The sequence below is a fragment of the Rattus norvegicus genome, chromosome 16, assembly GCF_021556685.1.
Source record: "Rattus norvegicus strain SHRSP/BbbUtx chromosome 16, alternate assembly SHRSP_T2T, whole genome shotgun sequence".
Lineage (NCBI taxonomy): Eukaryota > Metazoa > Chordata > Mammalia > Rodentia > Muridae > Rattus > Rattus norvegicus.
The window spans coordinates 78,572,607-78,591,766 of NC_141549.1; the positions used below are offsets into that span (position 1 = coordinate 78,572,607).

Genomic DNA, 19,160 nt, shown 5'->3' on the forward strand with positions numbered 1-19,160 from the left:
TTTCCAATACCATCGAAACTATTCAACAAAATGGAAACAGAAGGTACACTACCCAAACCCAATTCCTTCTCTGAAGCCACAATCAGTCTTATACCTAAACCTGACAAAGATCCAACGAAGAAAGAGAACCTCAGGTCAATTTCCCTTATGAATATTGACACAAAATTACTAAATAAAATTCTCAAAAACCAAATCCAAGAATGCATCAAAATGATCATTCATTATGATTAAGCAGTCTTCATCCCAGAAATGCAGGGTCTGTTCAGTGTATGGGAATGCATCAATGTAATCCACTATATAAACAAACTCAAAGAAAAACACCACACGATCATCCCAATAGGTTCTGAGATAGCATTTGACAAAATTCAACACCCCTTCATGTTAAAAGTCTTGGAAAGATCAGCAATTCAAGGCTCATACTTAAACATAGTAAAAGCAATATGGAGCAAATCAGTAACCAGCATCAAACTAAATGGAGTGAAACTTAAAACAATCTCAGTAAAATCAGGGATTAGACAAGGCTGCCCAGTCTCTCTCTATCTACTCAATGTAGTACTCTAAGTCCTAGCCAGAGCAATCAGAAAACTAAAGGAGGTCAAAGGGACACAACTTGGAAAAGAAGAAGTAAAATATCACTATTTGTAGATGATGTGATAGTATACATAAGTGACCCCAAAAAATTCCACCAAAAAACGTGTAATAAACAACTTCAGCAAAGTGGCTAAACATAAAAATAACTCCAAGAAATCAGTGGCCTACCTCTACTCAAGGGATAAACAGATTGAGAAAGAAATTGGGAAAATGATACCCTTCACAATAGTCACAGATAATATTAAATTCCTCACTGTGACTCTAACCAAGCAAGGGAAAGATCTGTAGGACAAGAACTTCATGTCTCTGAAGAAAGAAATTGAAGAATATCTCAGAAGATGGAAATGTCTGCCAGGCTCATGAATTGGCAGTATTAATATTGTAAATATGGCCATCTTGCCAAAAGCAATCTACAGATTCAATGCAATCCCCCTCAAACTTTTAATTCAATTTTTCATAGTTAGAAAGATCAATTTGCACATTCATTTGGAATAAAAATAAACCCAAGTTAGTGAAAAATATCAGCAACAGTAAAATAACTTCTTGGGGAAATTACCATCCCTGTCCTCAAGCTGTATTACAGAGCAATCATGATAAAATTTGTATGGTATTGGTACAGCAACAGGCTAGTAGACCACACACCTATGGTCACTTGATCTTTGACAAAGAAGCTAAAACCATCCAGAAGAAAAAAGATACCATTTTCAACGAATGGTGCTTGTTCAACTGGAGGTCAGTATGTAGAAGAATGCAAATCGATCCATTCTTATCACCCTATACAAAGCTCAAGTCCAAATGAATCAAGGACCTCCACATCAACCAGGCACCCTCAAACCATTAGAAGAAGAAGAAGAAGAAGAAGAAGAAGAAGAAGAAGAAGAAGAAGAAGAAGAAGAAGAAGAAGAAGAAGAAGAAGAAGAAGAAGAAGAAGAGGAAGAAGAAGAAGGAGGAGGAGGAGGAGGAGGAGGAGGGGAGGAGGAGGAGGAAGAGGAGGAGGAGGAGGAAGAGGAGGAGGAGGGAGGAGGAGGGGGGAGGAGGAGGAGGGGGAGGAGGAGGAAGAGGAGGAGGAGGAGGGGGGAGGAGGAGGAGGGGGGGAGGAGGAGGAGGGGGGAGGAGGAGGTGGAGGAAGAAGAAGAAGAAGAAGAAGAAGAAGAAGAAGAAGAAGAAGAAGAAGAAGAAGAAGAAGAAGAAGAAGAAGAAGAAGACTGTTAATCAAATGGGCACTGGGGAAAATTCCCTGCACAAAACACAAATGGCTTATGCTTTCAGATTGAAAATTAAAAATGGGACCTCATAAAACTGCAAAGCTTCTGTAAGGTAAAGACACTGTTATTAAGACAAAATGGCAACCAACATATAGGGAAAGGTATTTCCTAATCCTACATCCAATAGAGGGCTAATATCCAATATATACAGATATCTCAAGAAGTTAGACACCAGAGAATCAAATAACCCTATTAAAATTGGGTACATAGTTAAACAAGAATTCTCAACTAAGGAATATCAAATGGTTGAGAAGCACCTAAAGAAATATTCAACATCCTTAGTCATCAGGGAAATATGAATTAAAACAACTCTGAGATTCCACCTCACATAGATCAGAATGGCTAAAATCAAAAACTCATGTAACAGTAGATGCTGGTGAGGATGTGGAAAAAGAGGAATACTCTTCCATTGTTGGTGGGATTGCACCCTATGGCAACCACTCTGGAAATCATTCTGGAGTTTCCTCAGAAAGTTGGACTTAGTACAATCTGAGCACCCAGCTATACCACTCCAGGGCATATACCCAAAATATGAAGAATCATGTAACAAGGACACATGCTCCACTATGGTCATACAGCCTGATTTATAATAGCCAGAATCTGGAAAGAACTCAGATGTCTTTCAAGAGAAGAATGGATACAAAAAATGTGGTACATCTACACAATGAAGTACTATTCAGCTATCAAAAACAATGACTTCATGAATTTCATAGGCAAATGGATAGAACTAGAAAATATCATCCTGAGTGTGGTAACCCAATGACAAATAAATAAATAAATAAATAAATAAATAAATAAATAAATAAATAAATAAATAAATAAAAAGACACACATGATATGCACTCATGGATAAGTGGCTATTAGCCCAAAAGCTTGAATTACCCAAGGTACAATCCACAGACCACATGAAGCTTAAGAAAAAGGATGACCAAAATGGAGATAATTCAGTCCTCCTTACAAGGGGGAACAAAAATATTTATAGGAGGAGATATGGAGTCAAAGTTTGGAGTAGAGACTGATGGAATGGCCATTCAGAGCCTGCACCACCTGGGGATCCAGCTCATGTACATACAGCCAACAAATCCAGTCACTATTTTGGATGCCAAGAGGTGCATGCTGACAGGAGCCTGATATAACTGCTTCCTGAGATGCTCAGCTAGAGCATGACAAATACAGAGGCGAATGCTAGCCACCAACCGTTGAACTGAGAATGCGGTGCCCATAGGAGGAGTTAGAATAAGGATTGAAGGAGCTGAAGGATTTAACAACCCCATAAGAACAACAATGCCACCCAACCAGAGCTCCCAGGGACGAAACCCCCATCCAAGTGTACACATGGACAGACCCATGGCTCCAATTGCATATGGAGCAGAGGATGGCCTTGTTGGGCACCAATGGGAGGAGAATCCCTTAGTCTTGCAATGGCTCGATCCCCCCCTACACCCCCACAGTGTAAAGGAATGTCAGGGAAGTGAGGCTGGAAGGGGTGGGTGGTTGGAGAAGGGGAACACCCTCATAGAAGAAGAGGGAGGGAAGATAGATAGTGGGATTTTCCATGGGAAACCGATAAAGGGAATGACATTTGAAACGTAAATAATTTTAAAAAATCCAGTAAAAGAAAAAAATATGTGCATGCTGTTATACATGGAACAATTATAATTTAAGATGGGATAGTACATTGCTCTTCATAAATATAGTAAGTTAGCACTGTTGCCTATGTTCTACAATATTTTTGAAAGCTTATAATTTTCTGTCATTAACTTCATAGTTTATAAGTCTTCTTTATTCCCACTGTCTTTTGTAAACCTTGGACTTTTGGTGTAAGCGATTTACTGGCATAAATACATGCCATCTGTTACAGGTGGCTGAGTCAAGGTCTTTCTGTCCAAGCATGGTTCTCTTGACCCTTGTCATTCTGACATAACACTACATTTGCCCTGCAAGTGCACAGGAAGTAGGACAGCAGAGGGCGACACTGAGTCAGAGAGAGCCAAGTGACTTTGTTGACACCTAGGACATTTTTCCTGTGCTATTCTTCCTTTTCTCCTTCTGCCCTGCTGAAGGCGATGTTCCTCACACAACACTCCTATTGTAGTAGGAAACCCATTAACTCACCATGCCCCACCCTCCACCCCCACTCCCACTCTCAAAGAAGGTAGAAAACAAAACCACCAAACAGAAACAACCACCACAACAAAAAAGGGCAGGAGACACTGGTACACATGCAGACACACAAACACACAATACCCACAAAACCCACAAGATTGGAAACTATTTATGGAAGCAGAAGAACAGTAAGGTTAAAGAGAAAATGCCAAGTCCGGCAGTGGTGGCACAATCCTTAATCCCAGCAGTTGAGAAATGGAGGCTGCACACTTGAGGTCAGCTTGCTCTGTCTATGATGTGAGTTCTAGGACAGTGAGGGCTACACAGAGAAAGCCTGTCCCAACCTCTCTCCCATGAATTGCCCAAGCAAGTAATAGGAAATAACAAAATATCTCCAAAAACACCTTTGAGTTAGGTTCCATCCGCATTTCTTTTTTTTTCTCCATCTTTATTAACTTGTGTATTTCTTATTTACATTTGGATTGTTATTCCCCTTCCAGGTTTCCAGGCCAACATCCCCCTAGCCCCTCCCCCTCCCATTCTCTATGGGTGTTCCCCTCCCCATCCTCCCTCTGCCCAACAATCACTTTCACTGGGGGTTCAGTCTTGGCAGGACCAAGGGCTTCCCCTTTCACTGGTGCTCTTACTAGGCTATTCATTGCTACCTATGAGGTTGGAGCCCAGTGTCAGTCCATGTATAGTCTTTGTACATCCACATTTCTTAAGGTAGAATCTTGCTTGCTCAACTTTCACAGGACAATCGGGTTACTGGTGCTTTTATATGGTAAGAAGTATTATTTTACCTAATTCTAGAGAGTACATAAAAGTCAGTTTCCACTGACTTCACAGCGACTCCTGAAGAGAGAATTTGCATATATACTTTCAGGGGATGCAGTTAAACCTAAAGGAAGGAATTAACAGAGATACCCTAAGAACAGGCTGTGAGACAAAAAGGAGAGAATTTACAGATACACCCTAAAGAGAGGCTCAGAAACCCTGTAGGAGCAGCAGCTGCCCTCAGGTCTGGCCTCCTGCTCAGCCATCTCACCACCTCCACAATTCCTTTCCTTGATATTGCTCACAAATATTTCCTCTCTCTTTGTCTTTCATTCGATTCTTAATTCAACAAATAGACAAACATTCTATTTCCATTGTTCCTGCAAGTATTTCTTACTTATTTCTTCCTAATTAGAATGCCTTGAGTACATGTATATTTTTCAGTGTTATTTTTGAGAATCAGGATTATTCCCTCCCTAATGGCTAAAATTTATTTTATATTTTAATGCACAACTTCATGGTCACATAAGGCTTTTTCTTTCTCTTTCTTGCTCCATATCTCCTGTGATTGGGAGAGGCTGAGTGTTGGTGTGGGGATAAAGAAAATTGGAGTCCTCCAAGCTTGTTGCTTATTTGTAGGGTCAGAGGGCATGGCCTACTGGACATAGGCTTTTGTGCTTCCACAGCCTGCACAGTCCTGAGCCACAAGTCAGGACTCAGTTTCAATACTTTGTCTTCTCCTAACTCTCTGCATCCCAGAGTCTTGGATGAGACAATTGTTCCTGTCCATAGACCAGGGTCGAATTCAACAGAACTCTAGCAACCATTTCCTGGTCCATTTACTAAATGATGATCATATGTGCAAATTATGACTCACAATGCCTGATAATCAGCTTTACTTCAATAATAAAGGATTCAGACTTCTCCTGCACTCTCAAGGACAGGGATGTGTCATTACCTAGATCACTTACATTAATCTCAGATAAAAGACAAAGACTGTGACCCATCTTTCTCTTCCTCATTTCATTCCCCTCTCAATAAAAGACCCCTTTCATGGGAATTGTTCTGACTAGATGTATCTGTACAGGAATTAGCTTGTTTTCAACTAACATTTGGTATGTCTTTATGAAGACACTTGGATTCAAGGATAAGAATCTTATTATTTCAAAACCATGTTAAAAAAAATCCGAGGGCCCACTGTTATGGACTCAGACAACATCGAAAGTCCCTAGACTCAATTTAAATTGTAATTACCCAAACTTCCATATCAAGCTATACCTGTCCTGAGTACCCATGGTTGAATTTAGAACTGAGGCCCAGCTAAAAGGTCAAGGACCTTTAATTATCAAAGACCCCAGTGCTCTTTCTTGGTGTTTCTTCAGGTGTAAGGGATCATCTGGGGTCTCTTGCATTCCTGGAACTCCTAGTATTGTCTTAATCTCTGGTTGCTTTCAGAGCTCTTGAACATTGGAAGCAAATCACTGATTCTTATTGAGGCACAGGTTGACACTGAGTCTGGAGGCCTGCCCTTTCCCCAGAGTCTCTTCCCTTTTATTCCAGACAAGCTGTTTTCTTTCTCTCTCTCTCTCTCTCTCTCTCTCTCTCTCTCTCTCTCTCTCTCTCTCTCTCTCTCTCTCTCTGCTAGATGCAGCCTTTCTCTCTTTCTCTTTCCCCTTCCCTCTCTCTTTGTTCTCCTTGGTGAATTCCATGGCCTCCTTCCTTGGGAGCAATAAACTCAACTCACAATCCAGCAGTCTCTCAATAACAATATTTGTTTATATCCTTATTTATATAACTTGTTTATGACAAGATAGCAGCTTCTATAATATTAGTATGTTACTGTTTTATCTCTATTAAGTGTCAGTCTTAGGAATCACAGTTTTTAGTAGATTTGTTTTTCTGATCAAAGCAACCATTAAAAATTATTCACTGTATATATATATATATATGTATATATATATATATGTGTGTGTGTGTGTGTGTGGTTGTGTGTCTCTGAGTGTGAGTGTGTGTGTGTGTGTGTGTGTGTGAGAGAGAGAGAGAGAGAGAGAGAGAGACAGAGAGAGACAGAGACAGAGACAGAGAGAGACTGAGAGGAGAGGAGGGAGGTCGCTGCATGAGAAGGCTAGGGTGATTCCACAAAAAACTTCAAATTGGCAGGTAAGGAGACTAGGCCTAAGAACTGGGCAAGTCCAGGCAAGTAAGATAGTATTAGAAAAAAAAATGCCAGAATAAATCCTTCAAGCCCTGATAATGGTTCCAGAATGTTAATGTGCATTGAATTCCAAAAACCACAGACCCAAAGTAGTTAAACAAGAAAGGAAGACCCAAACTAGAATACCTGAATCATACTACGAAAGGGAAACAAAATAGCCATTAGAGGCAGAGGGATGGAGGGGACTGGGTAGTAGAGGGAAGGAAGAGGAGGATTGGGGGCAGGATCAGGTGTGGGAAGAGAAGATAGAGGCCTAGGGGGTCAGGAGAATTAATGGAAATCTGCAAATGCTAGAGGCAGGGGATTGGGGGCTATCTCTAGGAAGTCCTGGAACTGGGATGGGTGAGGCTCCCAGGAGGCATTTGGGGTGATCTTAGCCAAGATGCCTAACAGGGGGGACACAGATTCTGAAGAGGTTGCCTCCTATATCCAAGCAAATCTTTCAACCCAAAATTTGTCCTGTCTAAAAGAAATGCAGGGACAAAAATGGAGCAGAGACTGAAGGCATGGCCAACAATAACCAGCCCAACTTGAAACCCATCTCATGGGTAAGGATCAGTCCGTAAAACTATTAATCACATTCTGTTTTGTTTGCAGACAGGAGCCAAGCATAACTGTCCTCTGAGCGGTTCTACTGAGCAGCTGACTGAAACATATTCAGATATTCACAGGCCAACATTGGGTGGAGGTCAGGAACCCAAAAGGAAGAGTTTGGGGAAGGATTAAAAGCCCTGCGGGGGATGGGAAGCCAACAAGAGGACCAAGAGAGTCAACTATCTAGCCCCTGGGAGATCTCAGAGATTGAGCTACCAATCCAAGAGTGAACAAGGGCTGAGCCATGGCCCTGGGCACATATGTGGCAGACATACAGCTCAATCTCTTTGTGTTGTGGTAAAAATCAAAAAGGAACATTTTCTAACACTTCCCAGGAGCTGGTTCTACTCACTGTGGCTGCTACTCTACAATGTAATCCAAAAGCCGCCCTCTCTTGGCTGTCTCCCTTTTAGGCTCCTTGATAGTCCCCAAGGCAGTAGTTACCAGGTATGGCATGCAGGCACACACACACACACACACACACGCACACACACACACACACACACACTCACACACACATACACACACACACACACACATACACACACACACACACACACACACACACACACAAATATCTTGTTCTGCAGGCCCTTGTGCGTTCTCACTCTAAGCGGCCACAGTACAAGATCAGCAAGCTGCAACCGCCTCTCAGCCATTTTTTCCCCACATGGTCCTCTATAGCCTGGTAGAATCAAAGGCCCCAAAACTAAAACTTTAGCATTAGATTTACATGTTAAATTCTCAATCCACAATTCCTCCACACAAAAAATTCACTGCCAATTGATACCGATATAAATCACCTACCTAGACAAGATATAATCTATCTAGTTCACCTAAAACCAAACCATTCTCCTCCATAGACTCCATCTCGATCTCTCGATTCTCCTCCTCCTCACTCCTTCCTAGACATTTGCTCCTCTTACCCTTCTTTCTGAACCAATGGTAAGCTTTGCCTTACCCTGGACGGAACTTGCTGCAAAATGACATAATCCTACATCCATGGCTGCCTTTTCTGGACTCAGTGGAAGACGATGTTCCTAATTCAGCTAAGACTTGATGCACCAGGTTTGGGGAATACTCATTTAAGTAGCCTGTGCTCTCAGAGGAGAATGGGAAGGTAAAGGACTCTGGGAGAAACAACCTGGAGTGGGAGAGCATGTGTGTGAAATGTTTGGGATGTAAATTAATTAATGAATGTTTAAGAAGCTTTGAAGGACACTTTAAGAAAGTCAGTGGAGCGATCTCAGCCATTGTGGTGTGCATGTCTGTTCCTGTGAGACAGGGTGTCAGTAAATAGTCCCGTCTGATATGGCAAATGCCATCCTGTTGTTGGCTTCAGCCCAGGGCTGAAGTTACAGGCATATGCCACCAAGCCTGGCATAGGTCAGTGAGACTTGTTTTGTGCCAGAAAACACTGTGTCACATGGCTTCAGGACAGAAGCTTCTTTTACACAGGCTCTAGAAGGTGTTTCTCAAAGGTATCAGCTTGAGTTCCAGCAGAGTGAAATCATTTTCCAACTCTGTAGCCATTCCTATAAATTACAGGGATGCATGTTAATGGAAGTGTGAGTTGTATTCTGAACATTTATGAATGTTCTAGGTTCATTATAAAAGCCACAGAATACACTGAGAGCAATCCACGTGACTGTTGATAACTATTTAAGCAACTGGGGATCAAGGAAGCTTATTGTTTACTTTTTCATTGCTCATGAAGTAGCCATAGTCAGACATCAAATGGTTGCAGCATGTGGTATAAACAGAAATTGCAGATTAGAGAAACACCAAAGTGTACAGGGAGAATGAGGGAACTGTGTGTGGCCCGTCCATATTTCTATGTTCTTCCCTTCCCCTTACAGATATGCAAACACTAAAATCAAACCCTACTTCATAGATCTCATTTTTCTGTGTTCCACCTTTAAGTGACCATTAACAAACAAACAAGATAAGCATCTCTCCTGCTTCTTAGGAGACAGCTCCTGTATCGCGGGAGATGGAACTCCAAGATCACATTCAGTCCTGCAGCTCATATTTCTCTGATCTGACTTTCTTTTTTCACCCCATCATTACACCCACCATCCATCAATTTGATGGGTAGACACCAAGGAGCATACACTGAAATGTGGGCTGTTGAGACCCAGGCCTGTTTGTAAGTTTTTCTCAAAAGCTGTAGTGTTCATCCATATTAAAAGGTCTTTCTGCATGGGACTCTGACCAAGAATCTAAGTGTTCCAGGAATGTTCCATAGAGAAGGGGACAGAGGGCCTGGAACTGGCCATCAGGTGTCATGGCTGCCCTACATGTTCTTTTCCCAGAGCGTCTTCAGAAGACACTCAGTGCAGGATAGATGGGCATCGAGCTCCAGTCTTCTGAATGCTAAACATTACGACATTAGCTCCAAAGCAGTCACTCCAAGGAAAGCAAAAGAGACCCTGTAAAATAGGCTGGAGTCTATGACTGAACGGATCTTCTGGGCATCAATGAGAATATGAGTTCAAGAAAACCATCACAAACCCTTGAAAGCACTTTTGCAGTTTGGAAAGCTTGGGAATCTCCTCTTATTTTACTAGAGTTAAACTAGAATCTTCACGTGACTTAAGGGGGTGAGGGATAAATTTGGAAACATTCGCCTATATGCCTCTTAAATTTGGTGGGTGGTTGTTAAGAACTTGAGGTATATGGTCTCCAGTTCCCTCTGTGGTCCATGATGTGTGGTTCATGATCCAGGTACCTGTATCTGCTGTAGTAACTGAGGATACTGTTCTCTGGGATCTGATCCCTTCTGCTGTATCTCTGTGTATCACTGTATATCTTGTGATGGAAGGGACTTTAGTCACATTTTCCAATAACTTAGTACCTATTGAGAAGTATAGAGAAAGGTATCTTAAGATACCTACACATATGTGTTTGTGTGTATTGTGTATGTGTGAGTGTGTGTGTGTGTGTGTGTGTGTGTGTGTGTGTCTGTGTGTGTCTGTGTTTAATGTAAGGCCTACAAATGCAGCTTCATCAGATATATACACATACTTCAGGTGTTGAGTAGATCTGGGTGCAATTTTCTATGTTGATTCTTGTCTTATACTTTTACTGTTGTCAACAGACACCATGACCTAGGCAAATCTTATAAGGACAACATTTAAATTGGGGCTGGTTTACAGATTCAGAGGTCCAGTCCATTATTATCAAGGAAGGAATAGGGCAACATCCAGGAAGGCATGGTAGAGGGGGAACTCAGAGTTCTGTAGCCTCATCAAAGGCTGCTAAAAGAACATTGACATCCAGGCAGGCAGGGTAAGGTTCTTAATGCCCAAACCAGCAGTGACCAACCTACTCCAACAAGGCCACACCTATTCCAATAGGGCCCCTTCTAAAAGTGCCACTAATAGGCTGAGGATATATAAGCCCTCACACTTCATATTTAGTGTCTTTCCTGCTTAATGCTGCTTACAGTTGTGTCTGTAGAACTGACGCACAGTTAGGGCTTCTTTGGCAGATACAGGACCTTGGCCTGCTGGTTCAAATCCTGGTCCAAATTCAGAATGAGGAGGTGGATTTCTTTGAACAGTTAGGTAGTTGGGACAATATAAAAATGAAGATAACCATGTTGTCTGTCACACATGGACAATGGATTTGAGAGTGGCAAATGCAGTGGATTTATGAGACGAGAGATCAGGCTGCCAGCAACGGCATTGAGCTTTCTTATTATCCATCAGGAGATAACATTGACACTCTTATAGACCTGGGCCAAGAATTTCTTTCTATCATTCTGGTACTCAGTTCTCAGAGTCTTGCTTGGAGACAATAATCAAGCACACACAGAGAGAACTTGCTATAAGAAATTTATTTGGATATAAAGAAAGAGAAAACTCAAGGACATAACATGGGACAAGTAACAGTCTCCTTCAAGTCATATGACAAATGGCTTCTTCTCCTCCTTCTCCTCCTCTTCCTCCTCCTCCTTCTTCTTGCTCAGCGGCAACAGAGACGGTAGATGCGGCCATTGAGACCACATGCCCCAGTGAGCCGTTCTCCAGAAACACAGGCTCCGATTCTGCAATAGCAGGCTTGACCTGCCTTTACAACTGGGGAAGCAGATATCATAGGAAGTACTTAGTGCCTGACTCAGCAGGGAGGAAGAATCTTGGGCAATATTTGTGCTGGGTTAAGTGGGCTCTCTGCCTTGAATATTAGTGACAGCAGCATAAGCAATTACAATCAGTAGGAAAAAAATACAAAAAATAATCACAAAACTAAAGACTAATGCCCATTTGTCTTAATTTTGTTATCATTCTATGTGCTCCTGTCATTACATAAATATCTAACTCTATGCCAATTTTTAAAATAAAATAGACAAAGTAAAATGTAAGTGTAGCCATTTAGATCTTGAAAAAAAAACAAGTAGTCACTGAGTCTTTTTATGTATTATAACCATGATATTCACAAACAAGTGTTTGCAACAAGAAACTGATCTATTTGGCTCTTGATGTTCACTGAGGAAAATAAAGAAGTAATAAAGTTGAATGAGTGGCCCAAATTCAGAGCTTACCTCTACCCCTCCTCTCTAGCCCATGTCTCGAGTATGATTATGTCTCTCACCTGCATCTTGGAGAACAGTGCCTTTATACCCTCCAAAGGATATGAAAATATCCTGGTCCTCCATGACCATATCCTGGTCTGGAGCCGCCTTAGCTCTTTCTTGGGGAGACTCTGCCTGGGTGTGGAGGGCCAGCAGGAGAAGGGTGATGAGCAGAGTGAGTGTCCTCATGGCTGTGGGTCTCCTAAGGGATGAAAAAAACATCAGGAACTGTGTACACGTGTGTGTGTGTGTGTGTGTGTGTGTGTGTGTGTGTCTGTGAGTGTGTGTGTGAGTGTGCGTGTGTGTGTGTGTGTGTATGTGTGTGTCTTTCTGTGCATATGGGGGTGTATGTGAAGAGAAGAATCTGAGATAGATCCTGCAGGGAGACAGTGTCTACATTGATAAGGAAAGGGATTTCTCCTTGAGGACTTCTTGATACTTTTGATCTCACAGCTTCCCTCATGACAAATGGTCCAGTGTTCGGTGGCTGTCTTTGGTTTAAGCTGGTGAGGCTGAGGAGGACCCTGCTATTGTTTCCTGTTACAACCTTTTGGATTATGAACTTATACTTGAATGAGTGTTTACATTTTAATGTTAAAAAGAAGAAAAGAAACAGCAGTCTCGTGCATTAAGTCTCAGGACCAATTCCTCTAAATCTTTAAAGATGTATTTTTATCTGCTATCTGAAGGTGACACTCAGGGGTGACACCTGAATCCTGATGGTGTAGAGAGTCAATGCTTGCTGACCACATTGGCCTTATTTCAAGTAAAGTAAAGACCTGGAACTAAGAAGTAAAAGCATAAAACTACTGGAAGAAAATTCAGAACTGGGTCTGTAAAGTGATGTCTTGCATGAAACCAAAGGATCTGGGAACAAGGCAGGTGGGCAAGGGGGATTGTGGGGTTGCACTAGGCTTTTCAGCCTTTGCACAGGTAAGGAAATAAATATCATGGTGAGGTAGCAAGTGAGAACATGGCATAAAACATTAGCAAAGGATACATTTGAAAAGAAACTAGGGGCTGGAGAGATGGCTCAGCGGTTAAGAGCACCGACTACTCTTCCAGAGGTCCTGAGTTCAATTCCCAGCAACCACATGGTAGCTCACAGCCATCTATAGTAAGATCTGGTGCCCTTGTCTGTCATATATATGCAGAACACTGTGTATGTAATAAATAAATAGATCTAAAAAAATGTTTAAAAAAAGGGGGGGCTGGATAGATGGCTCAGTGGTTAAGAGCACTGACTGCTCTTCCCAAGGTCCTGAGTTCAAATCCCAGCAACCACATGGTGGCTCACAACCATCTGTAATGAGATCTAATGCCCTCTTCTGGTGTGTCTGAAGACAGCTACAGTGTATTCATATATATAATAAATAAATAAAATATTTTAAAAAAAAGAAAAGAAATTAATATCCAAAATATATAGAATATGGGTGCAGTAGCCAAAGCGTACCAATAGCATGAGATATTTCTTACACTAGACAGACATGTTAAAGATTATATTATTATCTCTACTTCAATGACAAGGGCAACATTTATGTTTTGGGAAGTTTTGTGAGTTTCCCCTTAACCAGTACTTACTGTCCTTTTCTGATACCAGAGACCCAGCTAGAAGAACACTAGAATGGGGTCTAATGACATGGCCTCCTCCAGAGCACCCTTGCCTTTAGGGAGTCCCTTGTACCTAGGCCTCAGTGACATACCCATACTTTGAAAATTACATTCATTACTTACAGACCTTTGGCGTATGCAGGGAGAGCAGAGCAAGAGACACAGAACTCTTCTTTCCAGGCCTTGGGATACAGGAGCAGCTGAAACATCTTGGATAGACTTCCCCTATTTAAGGATCACTTGTGATGTCTTAACTTTTTGTGGTTAATTTCTATTGGATACCTCAAACACCTGTGGTGCAAGGGCAGTTAAGCAATTTGGAAAAGCTGGGAGCAAAGCGGGGCTTACAAAAGCGACTTCTTATTTATCGAGTCCAACACAAGATAACATCCATTTGTCCATCACTATTCACTCCAAGGATCTTGTGCTGTATAGCTCTGTGGCAGAAGTTTAATCACCTGTATCAGAAAGTATGAGAGAGCACACAGGAAATGTGTGGCCTGCAACTGAGGGCTTTTGCCTCTGGAAATGACTAGAATACATATTTCATGAGCATAAAGAGAAGGATTTGAGAAGTAGTTCTTAGTGAACCTCTCCAGGACCTAGTCCCAACTGTGAGAACTAGTTGTTAACTAGTTCCCACTGTGGGAACTAGTTAAGCCTTTCAGCAGAGCACAGATAGTACGCTATAGTGAGAGTGCACATTAGTTCCCCTGTAGATTCTAATGGAGTCTCTCATTTGATTGAAGTATATATATATCAAGTCATTCTCTGAATGAAGAGCATGCAAGCTTTCTTGGCCACTAATAAGGGTAAACAGTTCTCTAGAGCCATATGGGCAAAACATCCATGTCCTAGTTCCTTGAGACATGATGTCTTCAAAATGTCCCACTGGCTGGACACACGGCAGAGAGAATGAAGCTAGCTCCTCTTACCAAGTGGTATGTGATCAGAGGCATTATGCCTAAACCAGTACTGGCCATGTATCAAAACAATGTTAGACCCAGCATGGTCAGAATGGATATCCCATGTTGGAGATGAATTGACTTTGCACAATACAGTCTATAGGGGAAAACAGTGCTTTGACATGGCCTCAAATCCTCTGACACTGCTATTGGAATATAGGCATATCCCAGTTCTGCTTGAGCATAACATTTGTAATTTCTTGTTCAGTATCAAAAACTCACTCATGTCAACATGCTGTATTTTTCTCCAAGATTTAAAGTGTTAATATCTCATTCTTTTCTTTACTAGATGTAGTCAGAATGTTTAAGTCTTACTAAAATTGATATATGGAAATCATACCCACAAAGGTCATGACATTGACAAGTGGAGTTTTCTGGTAAGGTATTGGATTAAAAAGAAAGATCCCCAGGGATAGTGTGCTTCTTTTATAAAAGAGGCTCAGGGAACCACCTTATCCCTCCAACAAGGTGCTGATATTTTCTGAAAATGTCTTTTATAAGCCAGGAAATGGGCTATCACAAGAGAGAAAAATCTTTTTTATTTAAAACTTCAGAGCACCAAGAACTGTAGGAAATGGTAAAATCTATGGGTATAATATGATTATTTTATGACTTTGTATGTGGTATCTTGTTATAGAAGACAAAATGAACTAAGTCAGATGTTCACACTGGAAGTCATCTGCCATAGTTTGAGAAATTCTGAGTCTTGCTTGGGGAACCACAGGGGAAGAAATGAGGCCTCTTAAACTGTTAGACCAGAACTATTTATACGCCGCTTTCTCAGGAAAAACGTTTTTGTTCATAATGTTTAAAAATATCCATCATCAAAGGCCACTCGGCTTCAGACAGGTTGATGATGATCCCCCCCATCCTGAGCCTGGATGGGTGGATTTACACTTACCATCTGCTGTCAGTTCCCAGCCCATATCAACCTCCTTCTGACACCAGTACCAACTTGCCAAGTATGCTCGAGTGCTTTTCTGCACTTAGTCCCCAAATCCTAGAGAATCACTGATCTCTAAGTCCATGGCACTGACCAAATGATACATATGAGCAGAACCCATGTGTGTATTGTTTGGAATCCATTTCTTCTTGTAATGATATCTAACACAGCAGTAGGAGAGCAGGGCATTTTCATGTACACACACGGTGAGAGAAGGTGGGACTTGTGATGGTTATTTTGAATATCAACCTTTGGTTTGTCAATGCATCGATAAAGTGGGGACTCCATCTTCTCACCTAGTATCTAAGAATGACCCACTTACACATCCTAGAGAAGTAGCATATGATCTTGTACTACTTGAGATGTTTTGATGAACTATACTGTTTATCCAGATTTCTGAAATGGCGATGCAGGAACAGGGTGCAACCCAAGTGGAGTTCAGGTCTCTGTCTTGGAGAGGGATTTAATGGGGTGCGCTTTATGACTTTGGTGATTTCTAGAACATGAGAAAAATGAGCATGTGTACTTTTCCTAGGATTTCAAACTACAAAGATTTCCTAGAACTGCCCTTCACTCTCTCTGCTATCATACGAGAGCCATCAGAAACAGAAAAAGAAAGGCCAGGACAATACTTTTATTTCCTGAACCTTCTACTTTTTCTAATCTCTTAATGTTCTAAAGAATTTGAGTGAAAATTCTGATGTGAGGGTCGTTCTTTAACTGTGAATCTAGGTCGCACATCAACACACGTGGGAAGTATGATCATTCCTAACACAGAACATCTGATGTGAAAGAGCTGGGTCCAGGTGTTCCGGGTACACACTGGGTAACAGACTTCCTAGCTTACTCTAAAGACTGCTTTATTGAGGAACACTATCAAAGAAGCAGGGTCACCCCCTGAGGGGACAGGAAGGCAGAGGAATAGGTTACAAATCTGGAGTTTTAGATTAACACACAATGAGTGAGAATATAGACAATGGCAAGTGTGTGGGCATGTGGTCATTGGCTAGCAGGCTAAAGACAGTGACCTCCTAAGGGGTCCAAGTATTAAGAAGATGGGAAGGTAAACATCTGGTCCACATTAGACTAGAGAGTCTTTTCCTCTAATCTGCAAGTTTCTTAAATGATCTGTGGAACTTTGAGTGGCAAAGGAAAGTTGGTAAAGCACAGGAAACTATCTCTTAATCTCTTATATTCTGCTTCGGATTTGAGAAAGAGTTCAGAAGACCAAACATTCAAATCAAAATAAACTATTTGTGCTTGAGAGCTAACTTTGTGGATTGTAGCTTTGTATATTGTACATTATTGTCAAGAGATGTCTTTCAGTGGGTGAGTGGATAGAAAGAATTGGTACACATGTATAAACACTCTGTGTGAGTCTGTGTGTGTGTGTGTGTGTGAGAGAGAGAGAGAGAGAGAGACAGACAGACAGACAGACAGAGTCAGAGAGACAGAGAGAGACAGAGAGATAGAGAAAGAGAGAGGAGAGAGAGAGATTGTGTGTATACATAGTGAAATGGTATTCAACAATAAAAAGATGGAATTTTTATAACTGAGATGGCTCTGGAGGACACTTACTGTGTAATATCCAGACAGACAAAGTGAAGAACAACATGTTCACATATATCCAAAATAAGAAGCAATTTAATGGCAGGTGAGAATAGGATACTTGCTACTAGAGGCTGGCAAGGTCAAGGGTGGCTGGCAGTAGGTTGGTCAATGGGTACAGAATTACATTTACATAAGAGAAATGACTTGTGGTAGACTATTACATAATAGCATGGTCAGAAATAATAACGGATTATGTATTTCAAAACACTTAGTATAGTACAGTAGAATTTGAGTGTTTTGCCATAACAAAATTATAAATATATGAGGTGACAGATATGCTAATTCCACAACTTAATCATTTCACAATACGCACATACATGCATAAACACTTACCATTATGCACCTAGTAATTTCACCACTGCAATAGGTCAGTTTAAAAATAATGAACTCTTGCATATCACAAGAAAATTTCAGCCTAAACTGCAAAATGGGAAGGAAGAATACATGAGCTTATTGCATCCAGGGTGAAGAATTTTCAACAGGGAGAGATGGTGGAATGATCTCTCTGGAGACAAAGGCAAGAGAGGCTTTTAGCTCTGTGATATAGTGGAGAGGCCTTGGAGAACGTTAGTAGGGAGCTTGATGAATATGACTGTGTCATGTGTTTGTTGATGGACACTTACTTTGTTATACTAACTGAGAACCTATACCTTTAGACTATTTCATTTCAGAAGGATGATGCCACATTTGACTTAATTGCTAAATTCTTTTTCCCCAGGTCACAAGTGACTTATTTAAAGTCTTGTGGGAATTTGGTATCTGCCCATTATGTTTGCATGATGAGTATTCTGCAATATTTGAGGGTAAAAGGATTAGACTGGCTAGAGTTAGATTTAATCTACATTCTCAATCACTAGAGATGACATATGCCATCGTTACTATAAACTTCCAAGTAAGATGCTTCTCGCATCCTTCCTTCCCCAAATGTGAGGAGGGCATTCAATTCTTCCAGTATGGTTCCTTCCCTATTGAATGCCCACAGGAATATTTACTGGGAACCCACACCATCTGTGCTACTGGAAGCTGCAATCTACAAGGTCACCACCACTGCTGTCCTTTCATCCATACATGATTTTCCCTTAAGGAGTGTGTGATGATTTAGAGCCTGACACTGACCACATTGTAGCATTACTGGAGAATCATGGTGCAAGGAAAACTGTCTATGGACTTTTGAATTTATCTTGAATATCTCCTGCAAGCTGCGTTAAGCTCTCCAAAGCTATAAGGAACTCACTTGAGAGTACCTTGTAGAGAGCACTAGACTCACTAGACAGGCCCACTTTCTGTATATGAAGAGGTTTCCTGTATAGAAAGTATATTTTGTCCTATACAAGTGCAGACACTGCAGATAACGTGCACATCATAATGTGTGATGTCCTGCTTTTCATCCTATCCATTCTATGACTAAAATTCTCTAACATTGCTAAAAGTTGTCTCCATAAAGCCATAAATAACCCACAGCTTAGAAGCCAGAGGCATAATACAGGCCAGGTTCATTAAAACTTCTACACCTTTAAAGGATACAGGTAGCTCTCTTAGAAGTGAGATTTTAGAACCATATAAACCTGAAGCCCAAAGTGGTTCCTTTCCTTAACATAAAGGCAATGTCTTATAGAGTGAGGCAAGTCTACATGAAGGAAGAGTAAAAAGTCAGGGGAGGCATGTGGTAGGATCAAGAGCATTCTGAACTTTCTTTAAATTTGTGTCTCAACCCAGGGGCATTTTTAAATTGTTAGTCGTTGGAGCCTGTATTTTGCAAGTAAAATCTAGATTATTTGTTCATCTGCAAATGTTTCCTTGAAGGTACTGAGACTATATATGCATAGTCTTGACTGAGCCTTATAGAGAACATCAAAAGAATGCAAACACACAGGAAGCATAGTGCAAGCAATTTATTGGAGATAAA

General features: G+C 41.2%; 2 protein-coding genes across 2 annotated transcripts; one reads left to right on the forward strand and one right to left on the reverse strand.

Annotated features, from left to right (window-relative positions):
* Positions 1-19,160, forward strand: part of Erich1 (glutamate-rich 1) — a gene marked incomplete at its 5' end in the record, with an annotated part of 52,793,804 nt that overhangs the window by 47,702,047 nt on the left and 5,072,597 nt on the right.
* Np4 (defensin NP-4 precursor) lies at positions 11,371-13,953 on the reverse strand. Of its 2 annotated transcripts, none has more exons than XM_087587587.1 (3): positions 13,859-13,953; positions 12,145-12,326; positions 11,371-11,630 (listed from the first exon to the last, which is right to left on the reverse strand). In XM_087587587.1, the coding sequence occupies exons 1-3, from the start codon at positions 13,942-13,944 to the stop codon at positions 11,518-11,520; spliced, it is 381 nt and encodes a 126-aa protein (XP_087443713.1). In that variant the 5' UTR covers positions 13,945-13,953; the 3' UTR covers positions 11,371-11,517.

What these genes read in the sequence shown, in the direction of transcription:
- Np4 (XM_087587587.1), bottom strand. Translation starts at nt 13,944, where the DNA reads ATGTTTCAGCTGCTCCTGTATCCCAAGGCCTGGAAAGAAGAGTTCTGT. An exon ending in CCTGCATACGCCAAAGGTCT is followed by an intron (nt 12,327 to 13,858) that starts GTAAGTAATGAA and finishes TTCATCCCTTAG; the next exon opens with GAGACCCACAGCCATGAGGA. An exon ending in CACTGTTCTCCAAGATGCAG is followed by an intron (nt 11,631 to 12,144) that starts GTGAGAGACATA and finishes CTGCTTCCCCAG; the next exon opens with TTGTAAAGGCAGGTCAAGCC.